Here is a 22,467-nt window from a genome sequence, read left to right on the forward strand (position 1 = left end):
TCATACGAAGAGATCCCGCAAGACACACTGCAAGCAGGCTATGGCTTAGAAGGGGACCAGTTTGAACCAGTTTGTGTAGCCGATCACTTACAATTCATCCTACTTTCCGATTCACACGTGCTAGTCCCAACCTCAATGAGCCAACACAACTGGGCACATACATACGTCATGAGTGTTACGCAGAGAAAATGAACGTGCATTCTCATCTCATCTCATCTCATTATCTCTAGCCGCTTTATCCTTCTACAGGGTCGCAGGCAAGCTGGAGCCTATCCCAGCTGACTACGGGCGAAAGGCGGGGTACACCCTGGACAAGTTGCCAGGTCATCACAGGGCTGACACATAGACACAGACAACCATTCACACTCACATTCACACCTACGGTCAATTTAGAGTCACCAGTTAACCTAACCTGCATGTCTTTGGACTGTGGGGGAAACCGGAGCACCCGGAGGAAACCCACGCGGACATGGGGAGAACATGCAAACTCCACACAGAAAGGCCCTCGCCGGCCCCAGGGCTCGAACACAGGACCTTCTTGCTGTGAGGCGACAGCGCTAACCACTACACCACCGTGCCGCCAACGTGCATTCTGATTGGATAAAATTAATATCATGGCGGGCTGTTCAAACTGCGGAAATAGTTTGCTCGAGCTACTTTCAAAACACTATAACTTTCCAACCTTAGAACAAAAAACTTTTGTAAGTTCGTTAACGTGTGTTTTATTGTTATATTTACTCTCTATATTGCCCTCTGTTCCCCTTTAACTTCTTGGTGTCAGAACAATAACCTCTGGCTGAATGTCGGAAAGACTGAGGAGATGGTGATGGACTTCAGAAGGACACAAAGAACACACTCTTCATCATAATCTTCATACAGGGGATTGCAGTAGAGAGGGTCACCAGCTTCAGGTACCTTGGAGTACACACCAGTGAAGACCTGAAATGGACCCCCACACCAGACAGACAGTGCCTGTTTTTATCCACACCCTGAAGATGTTCAGTGTGGACTCCAGGATAGTGTGCACCTTCAAGACCATCCACGGGGCCATCACGGTCTGGAGTAGGAGCAGCTCTGATCAGGACTGTTTACCGGAGACACCGGAGCATCCGGGCCAGAACGAGCGTGCTCAGAGACAGTTTTTATCCTCAAACCACCAGTTTTTATCCTCAACTCCATCATTAGTTCGAGCACCAGACTGGACATTAGATCTTGTTTCCTTCTCACAGATCACACACTGTTTCAACTTTGCACCTCGTTTTTACACATTTTAGATTGTATTCTTTTTCAAGAACACTTCTTGTTCATATTTTATTCTTATGATGAGTTTATTCTTTATTATGTTGATAAAAAAAAGAAAAAGGATGAAGGTGAACAATTTCATTGCATACACAAAAGTTGCCCAGCGACGGTGACATACCTTCTCATGCAGAACCATAGCAAATCGCTGATTTGATTGGGTGTTTTTTAACACGTGATCAGTGTGTCGCATACGATTGGCTCATTCGTATCAAAGGCGGAAGTGTTTGTGCAGCTGCTGTGCGCCGTTAGTTATGCTATACCGGATTTTTAGGTTTTACAGACTTTAAAGTGTATTATAGATGTTTTATGAGCTGTTTGTTAACAGAAGAGATTGTTTTAATTTAGTTTTACAGTTGTTTTGTAAGTTTATTCGGAGGCGGAAGAGAATTTTAAGTGGCGAATCAACGGCGCTGAGGCTGGAACGTCCGGTAGGGAGCCAATTTTGAAATGTAGCCTCGTTAGCTTAGCATAGTTTTAGTTTTCAGGCAGATTGACAACGGTTAAAGTTTATTAGCTGGATAATAATATGTAATTTCTTCATTAATGATGATACAAATGATCAACTTTAATGAATCGGAGCAGAATTAAGCTTTATTAGATGCTAAATTATTTGTTAATAGTGTGTTTGGGCATTTATTTGTATCAATATTAGGCTCATTAAAGTAGCTAGCAAGCAAACTAGGCCAAGAACAACAAAACAATTCTCAAATATATAAACTGTAATACTATTTTCATATTTTGCCCATGTAAATAATAAGACATGGATATAGATGTTTATACGAACGCACTCGTGTATGTATAAATGTGTCCTAGAGTCCAGTGCAAAAGTTTGTGCACCCTTACAGTGGTGCTTGAAAGTTTGTGAACCCTTTAGAATTTTCTATATTTCTGCATAAATATGACCTAAAACATCATCAGATTTTCACACAAGTCCTAAAAGTAGATCAAGAGAACCCAGTTAAACAAATGAGACGAAAATATTATACTTGGCCATTTATTTATTGAGGAAAATGATCCAATATTGCATATCTGTGAGTGGCAAAAGTATGCGAACCTTTGCTTTCAGTATCTGGTGTGACCCCCTTGTGCAGCAATAACTGCAACTAAACGTTTCTGGTAACTGTTGATCAGTCCTGCACACCGGCTTGGAGGAATTTTAGCCCGTTCCTCCATACAGAACAGCTTCAACTCTGGGATGTTGGTGGGTTTCCTCACATGAACTGCTCGCTTCAGGTCCTTCCACAACATTTCCATTGGATTAAGGTCAGGACTTTGACTTGGCCATTCCAAAACATTCACTTCATTCTTCTTTAACCATTCTTTGGTAGAACGACTTGTGTGCTTAGGGTCGCTGTCTTGCTGCATGACCCACCTTCTCTTGAGATTCAGTTCATGGACAGATGTCCTGACATTTTCCTTTAGAATTCGCTGGTATAATTCAGAATTCATTGTTCCATCAATGACGGCAAGCCGTCCTGGCCAAGATGCAGCAAAACAGGCCCAAACCATGATACTACCACCACCATGTTTCACAGATGGGATAAGGGTCTTATGCTGGAATGCAGTGTTTTCCTTTCTTCAAACATAACGCTTCTCATTTAAAGTGCTGATGACACGAACATGACTCTATGCAATTTCTTAAATAAACTATACAACATGGCAAACATGTTAGATTTCTGTTATAATTACGTGAAAAGAAGCTGTTGTTACGCAAATATCCAACTTTTAATTGCACAGCGCAAGAAAACTGGGTCCGTGGCTCGCGGCCATGCTGTGACGTCAGCGGGAGAACACGCTGCGGTTCACTGGCTGTTCTACTCTGGTTCTACTCAATGGAAATGGCGCATGAAAACGCCGGTGAACTCTCTAGTGCTAGCTCTTCCTCTTCTGGGAGTCTAGAATTGTGTTGATCTCTTCCGAATAGAATCTATGATAGCCTACCCTCTTTACCCTTTGCCTCTCGTTGCTAGGCGGCAGTTACATGAAAGCCGCAAGCTTTCACAAGCAAATACATGACTGATATCACGCCGACTTTATGATTACATTTATGATTATCATGTAGAATCTATAGCTCTACGTACCTTTATCTTATGTCGTTTCACAACACATGTTCTGACAGGAGGACTGTCTTTGGATCCGGCATAGCTACTAGTAGACCCCCTCCGGAATACTGGCAGTGTTGCCAGATTGGGAGGAATCCCACCCAGTTGTGCGGTTTCAAGTGCATTTTGGTGGGTTTTGAACATATTTTGGGCTGGAAAACTTCAGCAGTATCTGGCAACAGATACTGCTGACATTTTCCAGCCCAAAATATGTTCAAAACCCACCAAAATGCACTTGAAACCGCACAACTGGGCGGGAAACCTCCCAATCTGGCAACACTGTGTAGGCACTGCTGATGGTAGGAACACACGTTTGTGCTGAACTGAACACCCAAGAGATTCCTTTAAGCTGGGAAGGGTGTCAAAACAATCCAAATCGAAGTGTTCAGAGCACAGGACGGATGTTGGTGAGGGCTCCCACTTGTCACGAGTGCGCCTGACTTGCTTCACCCACTTCGCATGCAGCTCGGGATCTCTGGGAAACTTGAATAAACTTACCCCATCCTTGTGGGTTTTGGAGCAAAAGCCGGCAACACAACGCGAAAGCATAATAACTTATTTATATATATATATATATATGAGTGATTCCACGCTTATGGGTACTGAAATGGGGACATGAACTTATTTTTAAAAATTCACCTAAAACCATTTCTTTTTTTACCATCAGGTCACAAAACATGTAATCTTTAATGAATGATATGTTAAAAGATAACTTTAATTTTCTGAGATGTAATAAAAACATATTTATATGCCAAAGTCAGAACGTAACAGAAGTGTTGTGGACATATATATTCTCAATTTTAACAATGTAGAATTACTTTTTGAAATATAGGAAGGTGATGTTTTAGCAAATATAATTAATGAACATGTGTAGTAGAATAAACATACACATTCTTTCAATAAGATTAACATGGTATATAGCTAGATTGTAATTAATTTGTAACAGACGCGAGATGGACAATCGTAACAGAAGTAATGTAACAGACATTATTTTGGAACTCATAGGCTTGACTTTGGCATATAAATATGTTTTTATTACATCTCAGAAAATTAAAGTTATCTTTTAACATATCATTCATTAAAGATTACATGTTTTGTGACCTGATGGTAAAAAAAGAAATGGTTTTAGGTGAATTTTTAAAAATAAGTTCATGTCCCCATTTCAGTACCCATAAGCGTGGAATCACTCATATAAATGTTATTAATAATAATAATAATAATAATAATAATGATAAACTGAACACCTGTCGCATCAACAACAAACTGGTAAGTTAGGAGGAAGGTTCTTTCGCTGACGTCATATAGCTCCTCCTCCTCTTTCGTCTCCTGGGTGCTGCAGCCCTGTCAAATTTGCCCAAATAGCTGCATTTTTTTATCATAAGTTCAAGTTCAAGATTACTTTATTTGTCCCATCAATGGGCAATTTAGTTTACAGCTCAGTCTCCATCAGACAACAATAAATTAAAAATAATTAAGAGAACACAAGACATATACACATACTTCCAATATACACACATCCAGTCAAACATCACACCCTACCCTGACAGTGATAGCCAGCATTTAATAAATCAAGTTCTCATTGGTGTACTCTATCCCTACCATCTTATTTAATAATCTAATACTTACAGGGATGAAAGAATTTGAGTACCTATTTGTTTTCGCTCTGACCGAGTAATAGCGCCTCCCAGAGGGCATTAAAGAAAACTGACCACTTAACACATGGTCAGGTTGGCTAATGATACTTCTAGCCTTTTGGACTGCCTGTTTGTTAAACAGAGCGCTCAAACCGTTAAGGTGTGTTCCAATAATCCTTGATGAGGTGTTAACGATACTACTAAGACTGTTTTTGTCTTTGACTGATAGTGTTAAACCAACATAAAAAAGAAAACGTTAAAAGACTTTCAATAAAAGACTGAGAAAAATTACACAAAATGGTTTTAGAGACACTGAAGGAGTTAAGCTTCCTCAGTAGATAAATTCTCTGCTGTCCCTTTTTAACAATTGTCTCTGCGTTTAAATGAAAGTTCAGGTCACTATCAAATATTGTGCCTAAGTATTTGTAAGAATCAACTATTTCAACTTCCCCCCCATGTATGACACTTGCCTTTGATTCGGCCTTCGCTCTCCTAAAATCTATTATGAGCTCCTTTGTTTTATCTACGTTCAAGTCTAGAAAGTTATCGTCGCACCACTTCACAAATGATGTCAGTGCTGGCCCATGAGTGGAATGTGGACCTTGGAACAGGGATAGCAGTGCAGTGTCATCTGAAAACTTAACCAGGTAGCTTCCTTGCTGGGAAGACCTACAGCTATCTGTATATAGAATAAATAGCAGGGGAGAGAGTACACATCCTTGTGGCAAGCCAGTATTTGAAGTGATTGGTTGAGACAAATGACCATTTACTAAGACTCTCTGACTTCTATCTATTAAGAAATTTAAAATCAAAAGCAGTAATTGATTTGGTAATTGAAAGTCATTTTTCAGTCTCTCAATCAAAATATGCGGCTGCATTTTATTGAAAGCAGAAGAAAAATCTGCAAATAAAAGCCTGGCATGGGAGCCAGGTTTCTCCAAGTGTTTATATCTCGTCTCGTCTCGTCTTCTTCCGCTTTATCCGGGACCGGGTCGCGGAGGCAGCAGTCTAAGCAGGGAAGCCCAAACTTCCCTTTCCCCAGACACCTCGGCCAGCTCCTCGGGAAGAACACCGAGGCGTTCCCAGGCCAGCCGAGAGACATAGTCCCTCCAGCGTGTCCTGGGTCTTCCCCGGGGCCTCCTCCCGGGGGGACATGCCTGGAACACCTCCCCAGGGAGGCGTCCAGGAGGCATCCGAAAAAGATGCCCGAGCCACCTCAGCTGATTCCTCTCGATGTGGAGCAGCAGCGGCTCTACTCCGAGCTCCTCCCGAGTGACTGTGCTTCTCACCCTATCTCTAAGGGAGTGCCCAGCCACCCTGCGAAGGAAACTCATTTCGGCCGCTTGTATCCGCGATCTTGTCCTTTCGGTCATTACCCAAAGCTCATGACCATAGGTGAGAGTCGGAACGTAGATCGACCGGTAAATTGAGAGCTTCGCCTTTTGGCTCAGCTCCTTCACCACAACGGACCGGTAAAGCGACCGCATCACTGCGGAGGCTGCACCGATCCGCCTGTCGATCTCACGCTCCATCCTTCCCTCACTCGTGAACAAGATCCCGAGATACTTAAACTCCTCCACTTGAGGCAGAACTTCTCCACCAACCTGGAGAGGGCAAGCCACCCTTTTCCGGTCGAGAACCATGGCCTCGGACTTGGAGGTGCTGATTCTCATCCCAGCCGCTTCACACTCGACTGCAAACCGCCCCAGTGCATGCTGAAGGTCCTGGTTTGAAGAAGCCAACAGGACATCATCCGCAAAAAGCAGAGATGAAATCCTGTGGTTCCCAAACAGGATTCCTTCTGGCCCCTGGCTGCGCCTAGAAATTCTGTCCATAAAAATTATGAACAGAACCGGTGACAAAGGGCAGCCCTGCCGGAGTCCAACATGCACTGGGAACAGGTCTGACTTACTGCCGGCAATGCGAACCAGACTCCTGCTGCGTTCGTACAGGGACCGGACAGCCCTTAGCAAAGAGCCCCGAACCCCATACTCCCGAAGCACCCCCCACAGAATACTACGGGGGACACGGTCAAATGCCTTCTCCAGATCCACAAAGCACATGTGGACTGGTTGGGCAAACTCCCATGAACCCTCGAGCACCCTATGAAGGGTATAGAGCTGGTCCAGTGTTCCGCGACCAGGACGAAAACCGCATTGTTCCTCCTGGATCCGAGGTTTGACTATTGGTCGAATTCTCCTCTCCAGTACCCTGGAGTAAACCTTCCCTGGGAGGCTGAGAAGTGTGATTCCCCTATAATTGGGGCACACTCTCCGGTCCCCTTTCTTAAAAAGAGGGACCACCACCCCAGTCTGCCACTCCAGAGGCACTGTCCCTGACCGCCACTCGATGTTGCAGAGGCGTGTCAACCAAGACAGCCCCACAACATCCAGAGACTTGAGATACTCAGGGCAGATCTCATCCACCCCCGGTGCCTTGCCACCGAGGAGCTTGCAAACCACCTCAGTGACTTCGGCTTGGGTAATGGACGAGTCCACCTCTGAGTCATCAGCCTCAGTCTCCTCAGTGGAAGACATGACGGTGGGATTGAGGAGATCCTCAAAGTATTCCTTCCACCGCCCGACAATGTCCCCAGTCGAGGTCAACAGCTCCCCACCCGCACTGTAAACAGTGTTGGCAGAGTACTGCTTCCCCCTCCTGAGGCGCCGGACGGTTTGCCAGAATTTCTTCGAGGCCGACCGATAGTCCTTCTCCATGGCCTCCCCGAACTCCTCCCAGTTCCGAGTTTTTGCCTCCGCAACTGCCCGAGCTGCAGCACGCCTGGCCTGCCGATACCCGTCAGCTGCCTCGGGAGTCCTGGAGGTTAACATGGCCCGATAGGACTCCTTCTTCAGCTTGACGGCATCCCTTACTTCTGGTGTCCACCACCGGGTTCGGGGATTGCTGCCACGACAGGCACCGGAGACCTTGCGACCACAGCTCCGAACAGCTGCGTCCACAATGGAGGTAGAGAACATGGTCCACTCAGACTCAATGTCCCCCGCCTCCCTCGGAAGCTGGGAAAAGCTCTCCTGGAGGTGGGAGTTAAAGACCTCCCCAACAGAGTGCTCGGCCAGACGTTCCCAGCAGACCCTCACCATACGTTTGGGCCTGCCAGGTCTGTCCAGCTTCCTCCTCCGCCAGCGGATCCAACTCACCACCAGGTGGTGATCAGTTGACAGCTCAGCCCCTCTCTTCACCCGAGTGTCCAAGACATAGGGCCGGAGATCAGATGAAACGACTACAAAGTCTATCATTGACCTCCGACCTAAGGTGTCCTGGTGCCACGTGCACTTATGGACACCCCTATGCTCGAACATGGTGTTCGTTATGGACAAACCGTGACTAGCACAGAAGTCCAATAACAAAACACCACTCGGGTTCAGATCGGGGAGGCCGTTCCTCCCAACCACGCCCCTCCAGGTGTCACTGTCATCTCCCACGTGAGCATTGAAGTCCCCCAGTAACACAATGGAGTCCCCAGTCTGAGCACTCCTCAGTACCTCTCCCAGGGACTCCAAGAAGGCCGGATACTCTATACTGCTATTTGGGCCATAGGCACAAACAACAGCAAGAGCCCTCTCCCCAATCCGAAGGCGCAGCGAGGCGACCCTCTCGTTCACTGGGGTAAACTCCAACACATGGCGGCTGAGCTGGGGAGCTATAAGCAAGCCCACACCAGCCCGCCGCCGCTCACCACGGGCGACTCCAGAGAAGTGGAGAGTCCAGCCCCTCTCGAGGAGCTGGGTTCCAGAGCCCAAGCTGTGCGTGGAGGTGAGCCCGACTATCTCTAGCCGGTACCTCTCAACCTCCCGCACAAGCTCAGGCTCTTTCCCCCCCAGCGAAGTGACATTCCATGTCCCAACAGCCAGCCGCTGTGTCCGGGGATCAGGTCGTCGAGGCCCCTGCCTTCGACTGCCACCCAATCCACATTGCACCAGTCCCCTACTGCTACCTCTGTGGGTGGTGAACCCACAGGAGGTCGGGCCCACGTCACCTCTTCGGGCTGAGCCCGGCCGGGCCCCATGGGCAAAGGCCCGGCCACCAAGCGCTCGCATACGAGCCCCAACCCCGGGCCTGGCTCCAGGGTGGGGCCCCGGCTGCGTCATCCCGGGCGACGTCACGGTCCTCGGATTTTTCTCCATAGGGGTTTTGGTGAACTGCTCTTAGTCTGGCCTGTCACCTAGGACCTGTCTGCCTTGGGAAACCCTGACAGGGGCATAATGCCCCCGACAACATAGCTCCTAGGATCATTCAAGCACACAAACCCCTCCACCACAATAAGGTGGCAGTTCAAGGAGGGGCAAGTGTTTTTATATATTTTATCTAAAATAAAAAGTTTTGCATCATCCACACTTCTGCCTGTTTGATATGCAAACTGTAGTGGATCCAGCTTCCCAGTGACCAAGGACAAAATTTCATTTTTGAGGATTTTTTCAAAATTTTTCATCACCAAAGATGTAAGAGCTACCGGTCTAAAGTCTTTCAGCTCCTTAGGTTTATTTAATTTAGCTAATGGTATTATAGTGGAGCTCTTCCATATTTGGGGAATCAGCCCTTTTGTTGCACACATATTGAAGAGGGAGGTGAAAACTCCACTTAGTTGTTCTGCACAATGACGTAGTGTGCGTCCACAAACAGCATCAGGACCAACAGCTTTCCTAATGTTGACCTTCTTAAACAGGGATGTTACTTGCTCCTGAGATATTATTAGGTCATGATTAGGTACCAGAGTGTTTCTCCACATAGAAATATTGTTACCAAAGTCATCGGATTCGAAATGTGAGTAAAATAAATTAAAAGCATTTGGAAGATCACATGACTCAACACCTTGAATAGTAATAGTCCTTCTGCCGTATTCGGCTTGTTGGTTTAATGATGCCATTGACTTTATAACTTGTAAAATAGGCGCCTTCGTGAATTAATATATGGATCATCGGGAATTACTTTTTATGTTATAAAACATCGCCAAAGATGTCAAAAATGTGTCATCAGCACTTTAAACCAAAAAGTTCTATTTTGGTCTCATCTGTCCACAAAACATTTTTCCAATAGCCTGGCTTGTCTGTGTGATCTTTAGCAAACTCCTGACAAGCAGCAATGTTCTTTTTGGAGAGCAGTGGCTTTCTCCTTGCAACCCTGCCATGCACACCATTGTTGCTCAGTGTTCTCATGATGGTGGACTCATGAACATGAACATTAGCCAATGTGAGAGAGGCCTTCAGTTGCTTAGAAGTTACCCTGGGGTCCTTTGTGACCTCACTGACTATTACACGCCTTGCTCTTGGAGTGATCTTTGTTGGTCGACCACAATGGTCTTGAATTTCCTCCATTTGTATACAATCTGTCTGACTGGATTGGTGGAGTCCAAACTCTTTAGAGATGGTTTTGTAACCTTTTCCAGCCTGATGAGCATCAACAACACTTTTTCTGAGGTCCTCAGAAATCTCTTTTGTTTGTGCCATGATACACTTCCACAAACATGTGTTGTGAAGATCAGACTTTGATAGATCCCTGTTCTTTAAATAAAACAGGGTGCCCACTCACACCTGATTGTCACCCCATTGATTGAAAACACCTGACTCTAATTTCACCTTCAAATGAACTGCTAATCCTAGAGGTTCATTTACTTTTGCCACTCACAGATATGTAATATTGGATCATTTTCCTCAATAAATAAATGACCAAGTATAATATTTTTGTCTCATTTGTTTAACTGGGTTCTCTTTATCTACTTTTAGGACGTGTGTGAAATCTGATGATGTTTTAGGTCATATTAATGCAGAAATATAGAAAATTCTAAAGGGTTCACAAACTTTCAGGCACCACTGTACAGTGCTGTGCAAAAGTAAAGAAATGCTGGAGACCAAAAAGACAAAAAAAAAAAAAGAAATGAAATATTTCAACATTTAAAAAATGCTGTAATAAGTAAGCCATAATAAATGAAACAAAGTCAATATTTGGTGTGAGACGACCCTTTACTTGAAAAAAATAAGTTTATTTTATTTATTGTTGTTTTACAATCAGGGTACGCAAGCTAAAAATCACATTTAACACTTATCTTCAATATCAAAAGGCTTGACTAAATAAACTTGGTTGTTTATTGTAGCCCTGTGATAGCTCTATTTACCATGCAAAAAAAAATTTGGTGATAACGTTATTTTTGGTGAATGTATGGCAATATGTGTCATATTTAGCAAAATTACTCGTGTCATTTAGAAAAAGTGCTTTTTTGACCACAGGTAGCTCCAAAAGGGATGCACTTACATCATTCTTTATACCATAAAACATATTTGGTTCCATATCATTGGAAACATAGTTAAGTTTTAATGTTGAATGCCAGTAAGTTTTCAGACTATTTTGATCAAATTAGTATGTAATTGTGTCAAAAAAAGTCCTCTCCGAGACAGCTAATTTTTCAATATAAAATAACATATCTAAAATGATTATTTTCATCCTAAAATGTGGTCAAGATCTTGGGGCATAAATATTAGAGACAACTAACACAAAGCTTACAGCCTTATATTTAAAAGCACTATGGAAGTAGCGGATTCTGAATTGTCAAAAAAAAAAAAAGTCCTCTCTGAGAATCACTTCATTTGTTTCTCCCAGCCCTGCTTAAAGCGACACTTAATCATCTTATAATACAAACTATTACACATGCTATAACATTAGGTGAATGTTATGGACTACTAACAATTTCTTAACTGTTGGAATTTTATTTCTATCAGCTATTTTTTGACAAGAAGTCTTTGATAATATTTTTGCTATTTTTCTTTATCTTATAGCAGATTACACAAAACTACCATACACACGTCAAAAAATTACCTGAAATCTGTTCTTTAACTTGTCCTTCACTTAAAAACTGGTACAAGAACCAGTTTGAATCAATTTGAATTTTGGACCCCTGTGACACAAACTTTGTACCCTGACTGTAAAACAACCCATAAATTAATAATAATAATAATAATAATAGTAGTAGTCTGAGGTCCAGTGAGTGCAATTTTATAAGGAAGTTAGCTGTAGGTTTTCCTGAGCATCTTTCAGAACCAGCCACAGTTCTTCTGGACACTTTGCCTGTCACACTCGCTTTTTCATTTTGCACCGAAACCCAGCAGCCTTCATTATGTTTTCTTTTTCATCTGAAAAGTGCGCTCTTATGGAATATGCTGCTCAGATACATAAACTTTTTTCTTTTTTTTCTGTAACATTTAATTTTGTGCTGGGGGGAAAAAAGAGCGTTTGGAGACTCTAAAATGTTTTTTTAATGTTTTGACTCAACAATGTAGAAGTCATAAAATAGATATCTATAACAAAGTTTGTATGAAAAAAATAAAGAGGGGGTTAAAGTGCATATTCTGGACCAATTTTATTTTATTTTTTTATGAAAGCATGTCTTTTTACATGCTCATCCAGAAGGGTAATTTTGCACAAGGCCGTCTGTGTACAGCAGAAAACAAAACACGTCTGGAAAAATCCCAAGGGAGTCTGGAGCCAGATTCGTGACGTCACCTGCGGAAGCGCCAGCAGGCTGCGAGAGCTTTGCACGGTTTCAGTGCACAGCCTGTGTAGACCAAGCGCTCCCATTTCTCTCTCATTGTCCGGTCTTTTGGAAAACGATGAGTACTAATCCCATCATGATTGGTGTTGCTACACCCTCCTACGATACATCTGTTAACCATTTTAATAATTACGCAATAACGTTGAAGAAATTTGCAGAGGTCGTTTTTTCATAAATAAACCAGTGCTGGCGTAGGATTCAGAGGGAGGCGTCCCGCACGCGACGTCACGAAAATCAATGTTTGCCGGGAAATCCAAATGCCAAGTTTTTTCAGAGGCGGACCAATTCGCCTCAAATGGCTTGATTTCAACTGAATTTTTCTGGTATTGCGCAAGGTAAAAAAATTGCACAAAATGTGACCGATATTTGACCAAAGTTTAATATAACATAGGAGAATTACACTGATCTCGCTCCTGAATTTACCCGTGATATGCACTTTAAGACTTTTTGCACAGTACTGTATGCATATACACAAGTGTTTTACTGGGAAATACGCCACTGGTATTTTTCATCTGAGCTCCATCCGGGACATGGAGAACCAAAACCGGGACATAAAACTCTATCTGTGACTCGTGAGGAAATCAATGAGTGAGTTGTTTTGATAGCCTAGTAAACTAGACCCACCCGCCTAGCGGCCAAAAATATTTTTTGCCTAGCGAGTGGGCCTAGCCTCGCACCATATAAACAAAAACACCCCGGGCATCAAATCGTGCCCGCCAATCACAACGCAAGGTTTTTGTTTGGATTCTTTGGGCGGGCTTTTGCAGGAGTGACGACAAGGCTGTGCGACGCTGGAGAAAGCACAACAGGAAAGATGGCTACAGCTAGTGAACAGCGCTAGTTTGACTCCGCCTTGGAATCAGTTTTCGAAGAATTAGACTTGGAGTTTTCGTTGAAACATGAGCAGGAAGAGGCTCTCCGCTCATTCCTTTTCAAGAAGGACGTTTTCGCTGTTTTGCCGACCGGCTATGGCAAAAGTCTGATCTACCAGCTGGCTCCGCTCGTAGCCAAAAGGATGGGGCTAGTTTGTGCAGTACGAAGAATTAATAAACAGCTTTGAAACATTACTTTTTGATTGTTTCTTATTTTCCCATTATTTTAAATTTAAGGGAAATTATTTCACCAAACACCACTAAATAAAAACTCTCAAACAGTTTAAGCAAACCCTTGAAAAACACTTGGGGAAAAAAATGAGTGTATGTTAAGTATGTGGTACAGACTCCAAACTTGTGGTCATTATCTCCAAACTTCTTAATATCTAGAACCTGTTTATTAATTAATATGCATTTTGAAAAATTATTTAATTTCAAGGCCTCCCCCACTGCTTTCTGTCGCTCTGACTACGTCACAGTCACTGTTGAGCTGATTGGTCAGAGCGTTGGCCTATACGCACAGAGACAGTTTGAAAGACAGCGGGTTGTTCCTCCCACACCCTTCGGAAATGTCTACGGATCGAGGCCAGAATAAATATTCACATTTAGTCTGGCTTGCCAGGCTGTTGTTTTGATAAATTCGGGGACTTTTTGTTTGTGAATGTGTCGACATAATAAAAAGAAAATCACACACTTGCCTGAAGATGTGAAGTTTATCTTCTTGTGCTGAAAAACACATTTTTCTTACAAAATACATCACAGATCTGAGTCACATATTTAAATAATATTGGCTGGCACTGAGTGTTCTGTCAGATAGATTCCATTCAGCGAGCATGATGCTGAACGAGTCGAAGACGAGTAGCTGAATGGAATATATCTCTGATGGACCACGAAAAAAAGCCATTATTATTATTACACATACACATTCGTTTCGGGTCTTCAACGAGTCTTTCTCTTTCAAAATTCTCTTAAAATTTTCTGTATTTAATGAAGCAAACCTGGCGGCCATGTTTGTTTACAGATTGTCCCAGTTGCTCGCTAGCGCAGAAGTTTTACGTCCCTGATGTGTGACATTATGTTGTCTTGACAACCATGCGATATCGTAAACCATATTCAATGCTTGCTCTCCATTGGGTAGAGTGATGTAATACACATAGGATAAGCGATATGCTAACAATATTGCATGCTATTAAACCAAATTAATGAAACCCGCTAGAAGGGAATAGAACACACGTTTTTATTCCACCGTAAAAGTGCCCTGTATCTCTAATAATTCCTGATAATTCACTCTGATGACGTCACTCCCAGTGTTTTCCTGCTGCTAACTAGACGCGAGTTGTCAAAATGCCGAACCAGTTCAAAATTAGGGCGGCACGGTGGTGTAGTGGTCAGCGCTGTCGCCTCACAGCAAGAAGGTCCTGGGTTCGAGCCCCGTGGCCGGCGAGGGCCTTTCTGTGCGGAGTTTGCATGTTCTCCCCGTGTCTGCGTGGGTTTCCTCCGGGTGCTCCGGTTTCCCCCACAGTCCAAAGACATGCAGGTTAGGTTAACTGGTGACTCTAAATTGAGCGTAGGTGTGAATGTGAGTGTGAATGGTTGTCTGTGTCTATGTGTCAGCCCTGTGATGACCTGGCGACTTGTCCAGGGTGAACCCCGCCTTTCGCCCGTAGTCAGCTGGGATAGGCTCCAGCTTGCCTGTGACCCTGTAGAACAGGATAAAGCGGCTACAGATAATGAGATGAGATGATGAGTTCACACCTCGACTCTGAGATACATCAGGGTTTTTTGTGTTTGTTTTTTGGTCAGAACTTCCCTCTCTGACCTCTCTAATGCATGTGATTCGGTTTATCTGCAACAGAATCTAAAATACCCCCCCCCCCAAAAAAAAAAGCATGAGTAGTTTGTTTGTTTGTTTGTTTGTTTGTTTGTTTGTTTGTTTCGCCCCGTGTATCTATCGATTCTCTGCAGTATTTTCAGAGTGAAATCTGCTCCCGGGTCTGTATCCGGGCCACTGTTGGATGACCCCTGGCCCACAGCATGTCAGTGTGAGATGTGAAGTTTGCTCATGAAAATTCCAGCACTCACTTCCTGTAATATTTATGAGAAACATTGATTTTATTTTATTTTTTTAACCCAGAAACCAAGACGAATGCAAATTTCAGCACGGAGCTGTACATAATGCAGGCAAAGACGAGCACAAACTGCACTGAAACATCTGTAGAGATCCATTTAGCATCGCTGTCCAACTCTCTCTCTCTCTCTCTCTCTCTCTCCTCTGTTCAATTAGTCATTGATGATTTTTTTTAATTTAAAGAATGGAGAGCGAGGCAGGAATGGAGAACCGAACACCACTGGGCCCGCTGATTCCCTCGCAACAGAACGGCGAGAGCGGGACTCTGGATTTCTCCAAGCTCACGCCGGGTCAGTTCGGGATCACCCCAAACAGCTTCACGGCTTTCCGCAGTGACAAAGGTGACGGACCACAGAGAACAACCTGAGGGTTCTCCTCTTACTGAAGGAACAGAGTGAATCCCCTGTATCTGAGCGCTCTGTCTCTGTCTCTCTCTCTCTCTCTCTCTCTCTCTCTCTCTCTCTCTCTCTCTCTGTCTATCTATCTCTCTTTTTGTCTTTGTTTCCCTCTTTCTCTCTCTCCCTTTTTTCTTTCTTGCTCTTTATTTTTCTCTCTCCCTCTTTTTCTCTCTTTCCCTCTCTTCCTCTTTTTTCTCTCTTGCTCTTTCTATTTCTCTTTTTTCTTTCTCTCTCGCTTTCTTTCTCTCCCCTTCTTTCTCTCCTTTCTCGCTCTTTCTCTCTCTCGTTCTTTCCCTCTTTTTTCTCTTTCCCTCTTTCTCTCTCCCTTTTTCTCTTTCTTGCTCTTTATTTTTCTCTCTTCCTTTCTCTTTTTTCTCTCTCGCTCTTTCTCTCTGTCTATTTCTCTTTTCTTTCTCTCGCTTTCTTTCTTTCTGTCTCCTTCTTTCTCTCCTTTCTTGCTCTTTCTCTCTCTCGTTCTTTCCCTCTTTTTTCTCTTTCCCTCTTTCTCTCTCTCCCTCTTCTTTCTCTCTCCTTTTTCTCGCTCCCTCTTTCCCTCTTTTTCTCTTTCCCTCTCTTCTTTCTCTCTCTCCCTCTTTTTCTCTCTTTCTTGCTCTATTTTTCTCTCTCCCTCTTTTTCTCTTTCCCTCTCTTCCTCTTTCTCTCTCTTTTTTCTCTCTCGCTCTTTCTCTCTGTCTTTCTCTTTTTTCTTTCTCACTTTCTTTCTCTCTCCTTTCTCGCTCTTTCTCTCTCGTTCTTTCCCTCTTTTTTCTCTTTCCCCCTCTCTCTCCCTCTTCTTTCTCTCTTTCCATCTTTTTCTCTCTCCCTCTTTTTCTCTTTCCCTCTCTTCTGTCTCTCTTTCTCACTTTTTCTTTCTCTTTGTTTCCCTCTTTCTCTTTCTATCTGTCTCTCTCTCTGCCTGTCTTTCTCTTTTTTCTTTTTCTCTTTCTTTCCCTTTCTTTCTCTCTTCTTTCTCTTTTTCTCTCCTTTCTCGCTCTCTTTCTTTCTTTCTTTCTTTCTTTCTTTCTTTCTTTCTTTCTTTCTTTCTTTCTTTTAAACCCCAGATAAATCCCGAGTGGCCCAGCTGAAGGCGAGGAGGAGATCCACCATCGGCCTGAGAGGTTCCCCCGAGACCAATTCGCTGATCTGTTTCAGAGCCAGGCAGGTCGTGAAGATGCCTCCTCGCACCCCTCAGGTTTGTCACCGTCAGGAGCACTTCATTACTCGCCCCGTCAGTTCCCCCTGCAGGTTTCTGTCAGACGCGTTCCCTCAGCGTGCGCACGCCGCAGGAATGTGAGCTCGCGCCGCTGTCCGATCCGCAGTCCGATCACCTCGACTGCTAACAGACGGGTCCTGTCCCCCGCTTTACAGCAGCGCCTCTCGCATTACTGCACTGTAGTTCCACTCCTCACACCACCACGGACAAATTATTTTAACCAGCTGAGTTTCCTGTAAACTAAATTTACTCCGATGTTCAGAACCGAATATAAATGTAAAAATAAAAGTGTTTATACTGGTAAAGGAAACGCGGTGAGATGTGAATCAGTTTGCGAAACACGGTGGAGTTTTATTCAGTAACGTGTGTAAGATTGTGATCATAAAAACTAACTGTTATACAACCCCGATTCCAAAAAAGTTGGGACAAAGTACAAATTGTAAATAAAAACGGAATGCAATGATGTGGAAGTTTCAAAATTCCATATTTTATTCAGAATAGAACATAGATGACATATCAAATGTTTAAACTGAGAAAATGTATCATTTAAAGAGAAAAATTAGGTGATTTTAAATTTCATGACAACAACACATCTCAAAAAAGTTGGGACAAGGCCATGTTTCCCACTGTGAGACATCCCCTTTTCTCTTTACAACAGTCTGTAAACGTCTGGGGACTGAGGAGACAAGTTGCTCAAGTTTAGGGATAGGAATGTTAACCCATTCTTGTCTAATGTAGGATTCTAGTTGCTCAACTGTCTTAGGTCTTTTTTGTCGTATCTTCCGTTTTATGATGCGCCAAATGTTTTCTATGGGTGAAAGATCTGGACTGCAGGCTGGCCAGTTCAGTACCCGGACCCTTCTTCTACGCAGCCATGATGCTGTAATTGATGCAGTATGTGGTTTGGCATTGTCATGTTGGAAAATGCAAGGTCTTCCCTGAAAGAGACGTCGTCTGGATGGGAGCATATGTTGCTCTAGAACCTGGATATACCTTTCAGCATTGATGGTGTCTTTCCAGATGTGTAAGCTGCCCATGCCACACGCACTAATGCAACCCCATACCATCAGAGATGCAGGCTTCTGAACTGAGCGCCGATAACAACTCGGGTCGTCCTTCTCCTCTTTAGTCCGAATGACACGGCGTCCCTGATTTCCATAAAGAACTTCACATTTTGATTCGTCTGACCACAGAACAGTTTTCCACTTTGCCACAGTCCATTTTAAATGAGCCTTGGCCCAGAGAAGACGTCTGCGCTTCTGGATCACGTTTAGATACGGCTTCTTCTTTGAACTATAGAGTTTTAGCTGGCAACGGCGGATGGCACGGTGAATTGTGTTCACAGATAATGTTCTCTGGAAATATTCCTGAGCCCATTTTGTGATTTCCAATACAGAAGCATGCCTGTATGTGATGCAGTGCCGTCTAAGGGCCCGAAGATCACGAGCACCCAGTATGGTTTTCCGGCCTTGACCCTTACGCACAGATTCTTCCAGATTCTCTGAATCTTTTGATGATATTATGCACTGTAGATGATGATATGTTCAAACTCTTTGCAATTTTACACTGTCGAACTCCTTTCTGATATTGCTCCACTATTTGTCGGTGCAGAATTAGGGGGATTGGTGATCCTCTTCCCATCTTTACTTCTGAGAGCCGCTGCCACTCCAAGATGCTCTTTTTATACCCAGTCATGTTAATGACCTATTGCCAATTGACCTAATGAGTTGCAATTTGGTCCTCCAGCTGTTCCTTTTTTGTACCTTTAACTTTTCCAGCCTCTTATTGCCCCTGTCCCAACCTTTTTGAGATGTGTTGCTGTCATGAAATTTCAAATGAGCCAATATTTGGCATGAAATTTCAAAATGTGGAGGAGTTTAAGTATCTCGGGATCTTGTTCACGAGTGGGGGAAGGATGGAGCGTGAGATCGACAGGCGGATCGGTGCAGCCTCCGCAGTGATGCGGTCGCTTTACCGGTCCGTCGTGGTGAAGAAGGAGCTGAGCCAAAAGACGAAGCTCTCAATTTACCGGTCGATCTACGTTCCGACTCTCACCTATGGTCATGAGCTTGGGGTAATGACAGAAAGAACAAGATCGCGGATACAAGCGGCTGAAATGAGTTTCCTTCGCAGGGTGGCTGGGCGCTCCCTTAGAGATAGGGTAAGAAGCACAGTCACTCGGGAGGAGCTCAGAGTAGAGCCGCTGCTCCTCCACATCGAGAGGAATCAGCTGAGGTGGCTCGGGCATCTTTTTCGGATGCCTCCTGGACGCCTCCCTGGGGAGGTGTTCCAGGCATGTCCCCCCGGGAGGAGGCCCCGGGGAAGACCCAGGACACGCTGGAGGGACTATGTCTCTCGGCTGGCCTGGGAACGCCTCGGTGTTCTTCCCGAGGAGCTGGCCGAGGTGTCTGGGGAAAGGGAAGTTTGGGCTTCCATGCTTAGACTGCTGCCTCCGCGACCCGGCCCCGGATAAGCGGAAGAAGACGAGACGAGACGAGATTTCAAAATGTCTCACTTTCGACATTTGATATGTTGTCTATGTTCTATTGTGAATACAATATCAGTTTTTGAGATTTGTAAATTATTGCATTCCGTTTTTATTTACAATTTGTACTTTGTCCCAACTTTTTTGGAATCGGGGTTGTACATCAGAATCACTGTGTGGGAAATATCAGACTATTTGGTCATTTCCTTTTATTTACAGTGTATGTGTTTATTTTATGTACTTGTTTCCTATCCTTCCTTCCTTCCTTCCTTCCTTCCTTCCTTCCTTCCTTCCTGTCTTCTGTCCGTCCTCCCTCCCCTTCCTCCTTCCTTTTCTTCCTTTTTTCTTTTCCTTCCATCCTCCCTTTTCTTTTTTTCCCCCTCATCTTCCTCCTGCTCCTTCTTTTCTCCCTCCCTCCTTTTTTTCTTTCTCCTTTCTTTCCATCTCCCCTTTTCTTCCTTTTTCCTTTCCTTCCTTCCTTCCTTCCTTCCTTCCTTCCTTCTCCTTTCCTTTCTCCCTATCTCTTTTGTCCTTTTCTCCTCTTTCTTTCTGCCCTTTTCTTCCTTCCTCCCTCCCTCCCTCTCCTTCCTTCTCCATTTTCTTCCTTTTCTCCCTCCCTCAGTGTTGTTTTGATTTAGTAGCTGTTGTACTGTTTGACTTTGCGAGTGAAAATGAATAAACTCCATCATCATCACAGCTCTCTGTTAAATAGATGTTGATTAATTTTCTCTAACAGCAGCTCTGACCGCGGTGCAGCTGTAAGCCACAGGTTTATAATCTGTTCTAATACATTATCATTTCTATAGTAACGGCTCACTCACAGGGCAGATTGAAAAACGTGTGAAATCATCAGTATGGTGTTTTCTTGCAGTAAGGAGTCTCCAGTACAAGTCGGAGTAAAGCTGTAACCTTAGTTTTTCAGTGAAAGGTTTTTTTGTTTTTAACTTTGCGAGCCTTATGCAACATTTAAAAACAACTATAAACTGATTTTAAAACAAAACCAAAAGGTCATGGTGATTTCTTTAATGAGAAGAAAATTCTAATCGTGAGCCGATTGCTGTGGTATCAGAGGAATAAAACACTTCAGGAGGTGCCGTTAATGAAAAATGATTATTTTAATGGCAGCAGGTTCCGAAGTGTTTTTATTTACATGTTAATGTCCTCGTTATTATTCTAAAATGGTAGGAAAGGAATGAAGACTGTGGTGTATTAGTGCAGCAGTGTTGTGTAGTGTTGGAGTGTGTGTGAGTGTGTGTGTGGAGTTCTGATATCCTTGTCCTTGTAAAGCACTTGCTGGAGAGTCCGCTGTTTTCGGGCTGTGACTCCATAAAGCAGAAGATGGCCGCTTTCCAGCGTCTGATGGGGACGGACGAGGAGAACACGGAACACTCCGCCTCTCTGATGGAGGAGGAGGGAGTGAGACACGCCCAGTCTGGTCAGTTTATCTGTATAAATCGGCTCCTGATGAGTTTTAATTTTATATATATATATATATATATATATATATATATATATATATATATATATATATATATGGCTAATAATACAGTGTTCTGTATGATATAAAAGACACAGCTGAGCTCGAATGTCTGAGAAAGTTTTGACAAATTCCTAAAATGTATGTAATCTCCTTTTTCAACAGCTACACCACCGCTAACGCACTTCGTGTGCCTCGACCTTTTCACCTCAATATCTCCGGGTTTTTCTTTCTGTTTGCAGGCGGCGATGGCGGTTCAGAGGAGAGGGAGAACCGGCTCGGCCCAGGAACCCCTCCTCTATCGAAAAGCCGCCGCCGCAGAGGGACTCCTCCCCAGGGTTTACGGGCGGAGCAGATCGAGGAGGAGCCGCTCTCCAAGCTCTCTCTCACTCCCAAACACGAGCAGCAGGTGAGAGCACCGAGCACCAACATGCACATCAATTTATACTTTAACACGGAATAGAACGCTTCCGGACAAACTGTTACAGGAAAACGTCATCACACCGCTCTGTCATCACTGATACAGGGTCAGTTTACTCAGTAAAGTTATTTAACTGTTAAAGAATGATGTCATACTTTTTTCTTAATCTGTTTGTAGTTACATTTAACTATTTAGTTGAATTTAATGTTGAACTAATTTAATATTGTGGAAAACTCTTGATACGAGTAATATCATAATCATGATTCGTCTGTGATACACAATACAAAAATGGTTCTGTAATTACATTTTTATATTTAAAATATAAATTTTTTCCTCATAAAAATAAATGTGTAACAGTGAAAGAGAGGGAAGAAAATCTAATTTTTTACATTTTAACATTTTAGTGTTAGATTAAATATAAAACTCAACATTAATATTTAAATCTGAAATTGCATACAAGTAAAAACTCATAAATAAATATCTAACTTTTTAAAAATGTAAAGAAAATCTGAATACAAATGAATGTATTAAAAAAAGTGTCGTTTTTTTTATATATGAAGTCTTTCAAAGAATTGAAGTCATTCAGATGTCATTTTTTATTTAATAAAACAATTTATTTCTAAGAATATTTAACACAAAAAGAAAATGCGTAAAAGGAGAAAAATCGTAAGTAATTTTTTAAAAATAAACCTTAGCTGCATCCAGTCAGTTTGTACTGACTTTTTTTCCTTAGAAAAGAAAAATATCTTGTTTATAAAAGATATCACGATATGTAAGGAAAAGTGAATTATAACTATAACCACAACATGATAGTGATGATATATTTGTGACATCACACAGCCCCGCCCCCTGTCCTGAAGTAGCGTTCCAGCTT

The 22,467-nt window shown here is 43.2% G+C and overlaps 1 protein-coding gene across 2 annotated transcripts in view; it reads left to right on the forward strand.

Annotated features, from left to right (window-relative positions):
• Window positions 1-1,521: 1,521 nt before the first annotated feature.
• cdca2 (cell division cycle associated 2) overlaps window positions 1,522-22,467 on the forward strand; it is a 44,624-nt gene continuing 23,678 nt past the window's right edge. For both annotated transcript variants that reach the window (XM_060907503.1, XM_060907504.1), the window contains exons 1-5: window positions 1,522-1,730; window positions 15,783-15,940; window positions 17,059-17,189; window positions 20,983-21,130; window positions 21,415-21,581. In XM_060907503.1, coding sequence (XP_060763486.1) covers window positions 15,784-15,940; window positions 17,059-17,189; window positions 20,983-21,130; window positions 21,415-21,581 — 603 coding nt within the window. In that variant the 5' untranslated portion in view covers window positions 1,522-1,730; window position 15,783. The remainder of the gene's footprint in view (window positions 1,731-15,782; window positions 15,941-17,058; window positions 17,190-20,982; window positions 21,131-21,414; window positions 21,582-22,467) is intronic.

This window comes from Neoarius graeffei, chromosome 24, assembly GCF_027579695.1.
Source record: "Neoarius graeffei isolate fNeoGra1 chromosome 24, fNeoGra1.pri, whole genome shotgun sequence".
NCBI classification, from domain to species: domain Eukaryota; kingdom Metazoa; phylum Chordata; class Actinopteri; order Siluriformes; family Ariidae; genus Neoarius; species Neoarius graeffei.